Source organism: Manis javanica, chromosome 1 (assembly GCF_040802235.1).
Source record: "Manis javanica isolate MJ-LG chromosome 1, MJ_LKY, whole genome shotgun sequence".
Classification (NCBI taxonomy): Eukaryota; Metazoa; Chordata; class Mammalia; order Pholidota; family Manidae; genus Manis; species Manis javanica.
This window is the reverse complement of record NC_133156.1, coordinates 4,173,641-4,185,708: the sequence shown is the minus strand read 5'-3', so window position 1 is coordinate 4,185,708 and position 12,068 is coordinate 4,173,641. Positions and strand designations below refer to the sequence as shown.

The window sequence follows — 12,068 nt, the reverse complement described above, 5'->3', positions numbered from 1 at the left end:
ATGCTTAACTTACTCTTTAGCAAACAGACAATAAATCAAGCCACCTTGGGGGCTGGGAATGCAAGCTGTTGAACTGTTTGGTCCCCTAAAAATATTGTCAGATTTCAGCTGGGACACACAGTATTTCTGGAAGTAGGATCCCCAAGGACCCCTCCACAGGGGATGCAAAAGATACAAGATCTTGAGTTACTCCCAAAGAAAACCCACAACCTGCATGTGCCGGCCAGGCACGAAGCCAAGGTGAGCAAGAAGGCAAAAGCTATTCCAGTGGGTCTGGATTTTCAAAAAAAGGGGCATCAGTAAATCCATGTCCCACCTCAGCCAGCCCCAGACACTGGTGCTCTATTGATCTTCACAGGAGGGCCTCCCAGAACTTTCTAGCACCTGTTTCCTCTTTGACGGGGTTGTGAGTCACTCATCTTTTTAACTCCCCTCTAAATTTGGTAGGATCTTCTGAAAGTGGAGGTAAAAGGGCTTTATAACTTAAAATTGCTGCTGTCCAGGGGACATGAAAAACCTGTTTTATCCTCAGTACAAAGTTGAGGTTACGTTTGCAAAGGACATTGCATGGGAATGCCTGACGCTGGTAGAGCCGGGTGACAGGGCGCCCGAAGGCGGGAGCAAACTGGGCCTTGCTGCCAGTGTCAGATGCCTATTAAAGTCACTCCCTGGCTTTCAGCATTTACATGAGTAACCTGCCTTCTTTGGGCAGAGAGATTTGGTCGGTTTTCCCTGTAGAGAAAGAAGTTAAAACAGGCATATGGGGCTAGATTTTAAGGGGAATTTTTGTTGGATGTGGACATTAATTTTTATTTGAAGCCTGATTTCAGTGCCCTCATTGTCAAGGGAATCCCTAAGGTTGGGCACTTTACTAATAAGACAATTGAGAGCTCTTCCATAGGGAATTTTTTTTCTTTCAAATTCAGCCAATTTAAAGGATCCATTATCTGGCCATTGATGAGTAGGATCTCAATAGCAACTCAAACCAATATGCCTTTCTATTGAAAGACCCAGAAGGAACTTTATAGGGTTAAACTAAGGATGCAAGGGGCATCCCTAGAGGACATAGATGGCACAGGCCCCACAATCCACAGAGTTCACTCCCATAGCCCAAGAAAGCAGATATGCTTGCACAGGTGGTAAGGATGGTGTGGTGTGAATGGTGTTCCAGTCTCACAAATGTCGAGTCACCTCCCATCACAGACCTGCTAATCCGTGCCAACAGGCAGGCAACACAGGAATGGAGCTTAGACCAACTAGAAGAACTTCTGGGGCAAAGAAGGGTGGCATCAGCCTGGGATCTGTTTTTTGACATGAGGGTGGTTCTCTGCCACAGAAGCACAGGCCGACAACGGCCTCAAGACTCAAGATACTGGAGGAGGCCGAGCCTCAGGAGTTGCTGTTCTGGTCATGCATTTATTCTAAGCTGAGTCCAGGTGTGAAATTGCACCACCGCTTGCCTCAAGCCCTTCACACCTGTGATGCTCCCTCCCAACTCATTTTTAATAATCCTAATTACATTCTAAGTATGTGTCCCCAATTCATGGGTGAAGTGTTTTCAAGATTACTCAAGTCATGTCTGTAGGACCTGGGAGCTGAGAAATTAGAACAGCACACTGCATTGACACATTTCCTGTTCTACCTGTTTGCCAGTCTGGATCTGACCTAGGCTCAGCCTCACTAAGGAGGGGCGAGGTTTTAGCACACAAGCTGTGGATCCATGACAGAGGCTGTGGGAGATACTGGCAGAGATGCTTCAGCCACCACCCTCCTGCTGGTTGCATAGATCATTCATCTAGGAAGTTCGGGAGCACCTGTCATTTGTCAGCACATTTGTGGACAACTTGGAAAACGAACCCATTCCAGGCCTTTCTTTTGTAGAACTTACATACTCTAGCATGAGAGAGATGTACAACGAAAATGAAGAACAATAAACCAGTGTTAAGGGCTGGAGAAGAAAAGGTGATGTTTTAAGAAAGGAGGTCAGATAAAAGGGCAATACTCAAGCAGAGAATGGAAAAAAAAGAGGGAGGGAGGCATTCCAGGCAGAACAGCAAACTCCAGTTTTTTCTAGAGAAATATTAGTACAAACAGGTTGGCCAAGCAGTCTTGAGCCCAGCATGCTTTGCTTCACCTTCACTCTGGGACCCGGTGGTGAGGACAAGTAACTGTGGTGCAAAGGAGTGAGGCCAGGGAAACTAGTCATCCACCATTTATCAGGAGAATGGCTTCTTTAGGAGGGAATACAGTTGGAACAGGCTCAGTCTGTTTAATATTGGCTTCAGAATCCAATATGAAAATTTGATCATACAAATAGCTTGTGAGGAACATTCTATTCTGTCAGTGTATAGGTGGTGCCACACTATAGTAGGCAGAGAGAGAAATCTGACCCTCAGCCTCATCACATCCCAGATGGTGGCAAATGTTATATAACCAAGATGATCTCTCCCCGCACCCACCTGACATCTTCAGTCTGACCTTCCTAAAACGCAGGTCCTGGAAGGGTGTGTTTTCCTAAGACACTTCTTCTGTCCTCACAGGGAATCTGTCTGCCCCCTGTTGGTGATGCAGCTTTGATCATCTGCACAGGCTGTCGTCTGATTCTCCGCTCTGTAATTTTGGTTTGGTTTTCCTCCCTTGCAGCTCACAGGCAGTCTGTACTGACACACCTTAAGGCCATCCAACCATCCTGCTCTTCATCTCAACTCCCCCTAGACTTATCATCCACTGATGATTCCTGCCCCACCCGGTTGTTACTTGTGATGTTGGCAAAGCAGGGTTTCCAGCTCTGTCGGTCCCTGCACGTCGACCAGTCAGCTCGCGGCCGCTCATGCCAGCTCATGGTGGTCTACTGTAAGTAAGAGCGGTTCACCGTCATCTGTGTGTATATGTGCACTTCTTTAATATATAAAATAGTTTCAAAATTAGTTTGTCCATGTGGCTGAAAAAAGTAAATCACTGAAGAGAGTTCAGGATTCATTTTCAATAATTCACCTCAGTGGCCCTTGTCTTTCCCCAAAATGAGGCTGTACAAGCAAACACCGTGCTCATACAGCACTTGGATTGGTTTAGTCTTTCCTTCCTCTGTACACACACACACACACACACACACACACACACACACGAGGACCATTTGAGCAATATTTTTTTAAGTAGTGTTGGATATTAACAACAAGCATAAAATGTGTACACATCAGTCTGCAATGCTTGAAGAAAGGCAGCAGGCACACACAACGGTGTATATTGTTTCAGTTCCCCTGTGTTTGGCTGTAACAACTTAAATTATACATTTTACAAGAATATATATGCTTCTCAAAATCTTTTGTATTCTTACATTTGCCACTGACACTTGCCACTACTCTCCTTAGGATGAAGACTACTGGTGCTGTGAACCCAGTCCCAGGAGGGTCTCACTGTCTTGTGTGCTCTCTGACTTGAGCACCTTCTACTCTGAATCTCAGGTTGAGTCCCTGGGACACGCTCTCTGGAAAAACACAGCAAAAGGGATAAAAGAACTCACCAGTGAGAACATTTTAAATGACTCTTTAGAAATTGAAGTGCAACACTTTAAATTGAAATCATAAACGACACGTGTTTGGCCAAGGGGTGAATCAAAAGGCTCCCTGAAATGGAGCTTCCCCAGGAACTTGGTCGAGGCCATCTGTGAAGAAGCAGGCTGCCCCCTGGGGCACCCCGGGCAGAGCTGTTCACACCGTGTGTCAGGTCACACCAGGTGACAGGCAATTGGTTCATCAGATGGCCCGGATGGACACCAGCTGGGGAGGCTCAGAGAAAGTGGTTCTCTGCTATTTACACTCAAGAGGTGGGTTCTTCCAAAGGGATTCAGTTTGTCACGTGGACAAACCAAGGCTACAGAAAGGCAGGAACAGTACCAGAGATTTCACTTGCCACATAAATGATCCTCCATGTATGTTTCTTTTTCTTTCAACTTGCTGCTTCAGTTTCACTTCTTTCTTGAAATATTTCCAGGCTAATAGCTCTTGGCATGTTATCATTGGGTATATTTCCGCTGCAGCTGTTGGATACACATGGGGACAACAATTTTAGTATCAGTCATTGATATAAAGCTTCATCGTAGTTAACCACTTCATTTTATTATTATTTGCCCACCTGGCAGTTATGTACATCACTACTTAAGAAAGTGTTTCAATTTTGAGTCTACTTCTGCTCAGGTAATTTTTTAAAATGTTTATTGAAATTAAGGTCTATCTACAAACGTATATCTTTTTATTAATACTAATAGAAATATCACTATAACATAATATATAACGTATTTAAAATATATTTAATATCCAAAAAATCTGGTAACTTTTATAGCTTTAATATTGGTCCTGTACCTTTTTATTCTAATGTTTTATGGATTTTATGATTTTTAATGTTTTTCTTTTCTTTGATGAAAATCTGTGTTATAGTTTGGGGCTAGAGTGAATAAAGCTGCTATAAAATTCATGTACTAGTCTTTTTATGAACACATGCTTCCATTACTCTTGGTCAAAACCTAGGTGACAGATTGCTGAGTCATACCTTAGGTAGATGTTTAGTTTTATAAGACGATGTCAACCTGTTTTCCTAAACTGGTTTTTCTATTTCAGATACTTCCAGCTATAGATGAGAATTCTGGTTGCTGTACATCATGACTAACACTTGGTATTATTAATTTTATTTTTAAAATTTCAGCTTTTCTAAGTGCTTATAAAGCTGTGTCTACCTGTGGTTCTAATTCACATTTCCTTGACAGCTACAGATACAGAAATCTCTTTCTGTGTTTGTTGGACAATCATGTATCTACCTTGGTGAAGTGGCTGTTCAAATGTTTAATGGGTTTAAAAGTTTGGTCATTTTGGTTCTTATTATGGAGTTGTGAGATTCTTTATATTCTGGATCTGAAACTTTTTGGAGATGGGTCTGTGGACACCAGTGGGTCTGCAGGATGAAAATTGTTTTTAAATAATACCAAACCATTATTTGCCTTTTTGTTATGTTGACATACACACTGATGGTAAACAAGCACACAAACAAACAGGAAGGGTGGGAACGCCACTGGCTCCTCAGCATGAATCAAGGTGGTGCCACCAAACTGTGCTAGTGGTCATTGTATTCTTCACTGTCACCCACTGGTAGTTTTAGAATATGCCTGTTTTATGGAAGAGTGTATTGTAACTTACGATACACTAACGTTAACCTATTTTGAGTGGTGAGGGCATTAATCTGCTAAACCACAGGCTGACAAAGGAGATTTAAAAGACAAGATGTCATGTGTGGGGGGACACATGGGAGAGGCAGAACACATGTCACGAAGAAAGAGTAAGTCAAAGAATATAGTGATTTAGAGGCATATAAATGTCATTTACGTTACTCTCCTTATGTCACCAACGCCCGTGGCTTACTCGGCTGGTATGGTTATAAGAGCTGATGTGCACTGCCTATAACAGTAATGAAGCTGTCTTTTATATGCATCTCTAACCTCACGTAGCGGCGATTGGAACCCGCTCCACCACGCTGGAATTCCAGGTACCACTAGCTTAGGGCCTTCCTGAGAGGAGAACCGGTTTCTGTTCTGAGAACCGTGAAGTGCTCTCTTGTGTCACTGAACACCGTTAAGGAGCTGAAAAATCTCTTCCTAAAGCAAAAAGCTTTCAGCAGAAATCAATGATATTTTAGGAGATTTTTAGTAAAAGGGGTAGGGTCTTTATAATTGGCTTGAGCAATGAAAACACCATGCACTGAAAGAAGCGGTGTGAGCATATGGCACTGTGATGTCTTCAAAGTGTGCTCCTGATGGGTCCACAGTGGCCCTGCTGAGGACGCAGGATTGAGGACAGGGCTGTGGAGTATTGTGTGTTGCAAGTAAAACTTAAGAAGGCCCCGGAAATTCAGTTTTTTCTTGGTGTTTTATTGCCTCCTTTTCATTGCTGAACACTGTCATTGTTACTTGCCACCTTCACATTCTAGCTGCATGGTGTCCTCTCCAAGAATCAGACCGCACTTCCTTGGTGTGCTGGGAAGAAGGCACGTCCCACTCAGCTAGGTGCGCGGGTGTAGGGTGGTCCGTGCCTTGGAGAATGTGTCACAGACTCTTGTTTTTACCAATCGTCTCCTCCGTAATGGCAGCGATTGGATAAACTGACCTCTAGAGTTTCGCAGTCCAACGAGGCTCTGACCATATAGGGATCATGTTTGCTTCTGGTTTGGCCCCCAGTTCGATCCCTAGGCTCCCCGCGGTGACAAACTGGACAGGGAACGGTGTTTTTTTGGGCTTTTGCGCTGTTACTCTTCCCTTCTGCAGCTTGCTGATCGCCAGCCAAGAGGTCGGAGGTCTCAGAGCTTCGGGTACCCAACCAGGGGCAGGAAGGCCTGATTCTATCCAGGTTCACGGGGCTGCAGGCGCCGGAGAGGGGGTGCTGGCGGGGACCGGCCCGGAGCCCTGCACTGAAGCCCGGCTTTGCAAAGTGGGGTCGGAGGAGCAGCAACGAAGCATCGGCTCTGTGTGTTGGTCGTGGACCCTCGGCCCCGCGCAGCTCTGTAGGACCGGTCCGCCTGTAGGGGGTTTCAGGCGCCTGGCGTGCAGGTCAAGGCCGACCACCCGCCTTGCCCCGCGGAGAGCCGCGGGGCGAGGATGCCTCCGGTAAGGTCGGCCGTGCGTGGCGGGAGGGGCCCGGGGCCCGTACAGGTCGCCGGAAAGGGCCGTGGAGGCCCCCCTACCACAGGCGCAAGTTCCCAGCATCTCGCGCGGCTCGCAACGCCTCCCCGGCCACTGGCCCCGCCCCGCGCCGCCGGGGCTACCAGTGAGCGACTGGCCGCGCCCCTCCCGCCCTGCCTCCCGCGAGCGCGGCCCCAGTCCGTGGCGCCCGTGCGCGGGGTCCAGGCCCTGGCGCTGCCGCGGGCGGAGCCAGGCGTTCCTGCCGCTGTGTCGCCGGGAGTGCGGCGCGGGACGGCCTCGGGCCCCAGACGGTAAGTGGGGCTCGGGGTCAGGCGCCGGTGGCGGGGGAGTCACTCGCGCTGCAGGGGGCGCGGGCTTTGGGGACAGCACGGAACCCCCGCGGCAGGGGGCGCGACCCGCAGGGGCGCCCGGGCGGGCGGCTGATGGGCCTTGGGCGCCCTGGCTGGTGTGTGCGGCGTTCTCCCTCGTGACCCCATTCTGCGGGGTCTCATGTAGGAAGGGAGGCTGGGCCTCGGCAGGCGCCGCCGGTGAGTGGGTGAGTGGCGGGGTCCCCGCTTTCTTTGCGAGCCTGACCTGTGGGTGGGAGAGTAACTGGGCTCAGAGGATAAACTGGAGTCTTTCATCAAGCTGGTGGGGAAGGAAACCCTGTGCACACCCGAGAGCGGGGCGCCCCTTTCCTCCTAGGCCCCAGAGTCAAGGCCCAGTGGGATTTGCTTTCTAGGCCTGGTCTGTGCTGGGCCTTCAGCTTGGGGTTTCCTAGGCAGCAGATTCAGCCTAGGGGAGGAACCTCGGGAATTGCAGCCTCACTCCAGAAAGAATGGGGTGGCGGGGGATAATGGGGCCTAGGCCTTGGGGGCAGTTAGGCAGCACCCAGGTTTAGGCGAACCCCAGGGCACAGCAGAGCTGAGCGGGGGGCCAGAGTGATGAGACACGGGCATTTCCCAGCGGGGCATGGCTGGTGACTTAGCAGGTGTAACAGGTGCCCAGCATTTGTCAGATCACCTGGCCTGCTGGCCGCCGCTCTCCAGGAACAGCTGCTGCTGATTGGCCTCCTGGATGGCTCGCAGGTTTTAATCATTGTAACTTCCGCAGACTCTTTGTTGTGGTGCAATTACCAGTGTGCACGAGGTGCCACTTGACGGATAGGCTCGTTGTCCTCCAGGAGGGGGTGGAAGCCCCGGAACTCTTGCCTCAGCTGGTGGAGCAGCTGTGCTGCGCCAGGAGGCCCTTGCTGCGGGTTCTGTTTGCCCCACTCCTGGATCCGGTGCGGGAGTTACTTGGCTTTCGCACTGAGCAGTGGCCTCCGTGGCTTCTGGTATGCGGACATCTGTATGGTGACTGTTTTAGGTCAGCACATGGGAGTGTATTGTCTGTATTGACAAACTATGAGAAAGCGGCCATAAAGGTTCAATTGACTGGGTGATTACAGTCACAGATTTCCCATTTCCTCACAGCAGCACCTTCCTAGGTTTGGAAAGTAATGTTGGAGATCCGTGTGCCGGTGGGCGGAATCTGTGCACACGTTTGGTAGGCAGACTGAGAATCACCAGGGCAAAATACTGTTCACGGTTCAACTCACCCAGCAGTGTGGTGTCTGAGGGCTGACTGCCACCTGAACTGGGGTCTTCCTGGAAGGATCAGTAAGGTGTAGCAAAACAGTTAAGGCTTCAGGAGCACCTGTGTGGTGGGTGCTGTGCCACGTGGCATTTTATTTATTTATTTATTTTTCATTACAGTATCATTGACGTACACTCTTATGAAGGTTTCACATGAAAAACATTGTGGTTACTACATTCACCCATATAATCAAGACCTCCCCAGACCACATTGAAGTCACTGTCCATCAGTGGATCAAGATGCCACAGAGTCACTACCTGTCTTCCCTGTGACCCCCCCCCCCACAAACCATGTGTAGCAATCATAATACTCCTCAATCCCCTTCTCCCTCCCTCCCCACTTATCCTCCCGCACACCTCTTCTTTGGTAACCGCTAGTCCCTTCTTGGAGTCTGTGAGTCCGCTACTGTTTTATTCCTTCAGTTTTGCTTCATTGTTACATACTCCACAATGAGGGAAATCATTTGGTTACCTGTCTTTCTCCACCTGGCTTATTTCACTGAGCATATCACTCTGTGGCTCTATACATGTTGTTGCAAATGGTAGGATTTGTTTTCTTCTCATGGCTGAATGGTTTTCCATTGTGTTATGTACCACATCTTTATCCATTCATCTACTCATGGACAGTTAGGTTGCTTTCACATCTTGGCTATTGTAAATAGTGCTGCAATAAACATAGGGGTGCCTATGTCATTTTGAATCTGAGATCTTGCTTTCTTTGGGTAAATTCCTAGGAGTGAAATTCCTGGGTCTAATGCTATTTCTGTTTTTAGTTTTTTGAGGAACCTCCATACTGCTTTCCACAATGGATGAACTAATTTACATTCCCACCAGCAGTGTAGGAGGGTTCCCCCTTCTCCACGTCCTCGCCAGCATTTGCTTTTCCTTGTCTTTTGGATAGTGGCCATCCTAACTGGTGTGCGGTGATACCTCTTTGTGGTTTTAATTTGCATTTCCCTGATAATTAGAAATGTGGAGCATCATCTCATGTACCTGTTGGCCATCTGAATTTCTTTATAGAAGTGTCTATTCATATCCTTTGCCCATTTTTTAATAGGGTTACTGGCATTTTGGATGTTGAGGCATGTGAGTTCTTTATTTAGTTTGGATGTCAATCCCTTATCGGATATGTCATTTATGAATATATTCTCCCATACTGTGAGATGCACTTTTGTTCTACTGATGGTGTCCTTTGCTGTACGGAAGCTTTTTAGTTTGATATAGTCCCAGTTGTTCATTTTTGCTTTTGTTTCCCTTTCCCGAGGAGATGTGTCCATGAAAAAGTTGCTCTTGTTTTTATATTCAAGAGAGTTTTGCCTGTTCTTTCTTCTAAGAGTTTCATGGTTTCATGACATTCAGGTCTTTAATTTATTTTGAGTTTACTTTTGTTATGGAGTTATGCAATAATCCAGTTTCATTCCCTTACATGGAGCTTGACTTGTAGTGCCAGCACCAGTTGTTGAAGAGGCTGTCTTCTTCCCACTGTATATTCACGGTGCCTTTATCGTATACCGACTGACTGTATATGCATGGATTTATATCTGGGCTCTCTATTCTGTTCATTGATCTCTGAGCCTGTTTTCGTGTTGGCACCACACTGTTTTGATTACTGTATTTTGTTATGTAGCTTGAAGACGGAGCAAGGATAGGCCTGAAGACTGGCTGGTGCGAGGGGTGTGCTGGGAAGCACCTCTGGGCTGAGCCATCAGCAAGCGGGATGGAGTGTCTGGACCTCCCGAGAGTTCCTGCTCTGTTGAGCTGAGGAAGGGCTAGGGAGGTACCCCTCCCACTGTTGGCAAGGCTTTCAAACTGCCATCTTTGCTTTGGATCTCAGGACTGGTGGAGTGTGCCTGTCCTCTCCAAAGGCTGGAATCTCAGCCTCCTCAAGTGTTCTACCTGCCCCCGAGTCCAGCCCGGCTAGTCACCAGAACACAATGCAGTGTGGACACATGCTCCCAGAGCACATCTCCAGGGCCACTTGTGCAGCCTTCCCCATATCTATCCCCAGATCACTCTGTTACTTCTCCTGCCACCTGTGGGCTGGAATGAGTAAGGGCTTCTGTCCTGCTCAGTTCATGGCACTGCGACCTTACCCTGTTCTGTGTGGTCTTGTCTTCTTCCCCACGAATGGATGGTCTGTTTTGCAGTCTTCAGGTCACTTTCCAGTATAGCTGTACTTGCTCTGGCTGCTTCCTTGGTGTGTGTGTGGGAGGACGTTTCTGTCTTACCTTCCTCTCTGCTGTCTGTCCCCTGCCCCATGCTGGATGCCACATTGAATGGGAGTCACTTAACCTCCTCACAGTCTGCTCCACAAATGGGCACAGTCAGCCAGAACTGGTCCTGGCTTCCCTGTGACAGAAGGGCTGTTCAGTGGTTGATAAAACCTGATCTTCAGGGCTAAGAAGTAGTATGTCTAAGAAGGTATTTCTTTAGTGCCAGAGCGTGCCAATGAAAGGTTAACGTTATGGTAAGAAACAATTTTGAATTTTCGGTTAGGCTGCCGAGATAGTTACAGAAGGGTACAGTATTCTTCTTTTTCTGGTTTCTTTAATTGTACATTGAGAATGTATAGTTGGGAATATTTTTGTATATTCAGTTGAGCCTGTATTGCTGTGTATTTTCTGCTTAAAACTGCCTTTGCCATCTCCCACAGATTTTTGGCTGTTGTGTGTTTGTTTTCATTTTTCTCCATGTATTACTTGATATCTGTTTTAATTTGTTGATCCATCGATTATTTAGAAACATGTTGTTTAGTCTCCATGTGTGGTAGGCTGTTTTGTTTTCTTTGTGTCATTTAATTCTAGTTTTATACCATTGTGATCTGAGAAGTTGCTTGATACAATTTCAATCTTTTTGAGTTTATTTAGGCTCTTTTTGTGGCCTAGTATGTGATCTATTTTGGAGAACTTTCCATGTGCAGTTGAGAAAAACATGTGTCCTGCTGCTTTTTTGTTGAATGTTCTGTAGATATGTTAAGTCTTTCTGATATAATGTGTTGTTTCTTGCCTCTGTTTTCTACCTGGTTGAACTGTCTATTAATGTGAGTGCTGTGTTCAAGTCTCCTAAAATGAATGTGGCACAATCTATTTACCCCTTTAGTTCAGTTAGTATTTGTTTCACATGTTTAGGTGCTCCTCTGTTGGGTGCATAGATCTTTATAATGATTATGTCCTCTTGTTGGACTGACCCCTCTATCATTATGTGATGTCCTTCATCTCCCATTACTCTCTTTTTCTAAAATCTGTTTTGTCTGATACAAGTACTGCTGCTCTTGCTGATTCCTCCCTATTATTTGCATGGAATCTTTTTTTCCATCCCATCACTTTTACTCCATGTGTGTTTGGGTCTGAAATGAGTCTGTTGAAGGTAACATACAGATATATAGAAGGTAACATACAGATAGGTCTTGTTAATTTATCCATCCTGCCACTCAGTCTTCTGATTGGTGCATTCAGTCGATTTACATCTATTGTGATTATTAAGAGATATGTGCTCATGTGATTTTGTTGTTTTCTGGCACTTTTTTCTTTTATCTCTTTTTTTTATTTTTTTTAATTTTGGTATCATTAACCTACAATTACATGAAGGACATTGTTTAGTAGGCTCCCCCATTCACCAAGTCCCCCCCACATATGCCTTCATAGTCACTGTCCATCAATGTAGTAAGATGCTGTAAAATCACTACTTGTCTTCTCTGTGTTGCACAGCCCTCCCCGTGCCCCCCTCACTATACATGCTAATCGTAATGCCCCCTTTCTTTTTTCCCGCCC

The 12,068-nt window shown here is 46.7% G+C and overlaps 2 protein-coding genes across 3 annotated transcripts in view; both read right to left on the bottom strand.

Annotated features, from left to right (window-relative positions):
- LOC140845700 (glutamate receptor 1-like) overlaps positions 1-12,068 on the bottom strand; it is a 127,044-nt gene that overhangs the window by 63,821 nt on the left and 51,155 nt on the right. The window lies entirely within an intron of this gene.
- LOC140843076 (uncharacterized) lies at positions 2,873-10,557 on the bottom strand. Its single transcript, XM_073228154.1, has 4 exons — positions 10,527-10,557; positions 7,798-8,009; positions 5,486-7,255; positions 2,873-4,036 (listed from the first exon to the last, which is right to left on the bottom strand). The coding sequence occupies exons 1-3, from the start codon at positions 10,555-10,557 to the stop codon at positions 6,392-6,394; spliced, it is 1,107 nt and encodes a 368-aa protein (XP_073084255.1). The 3' UTR covers positions 2,873-4,036; positions 5,486-6,391.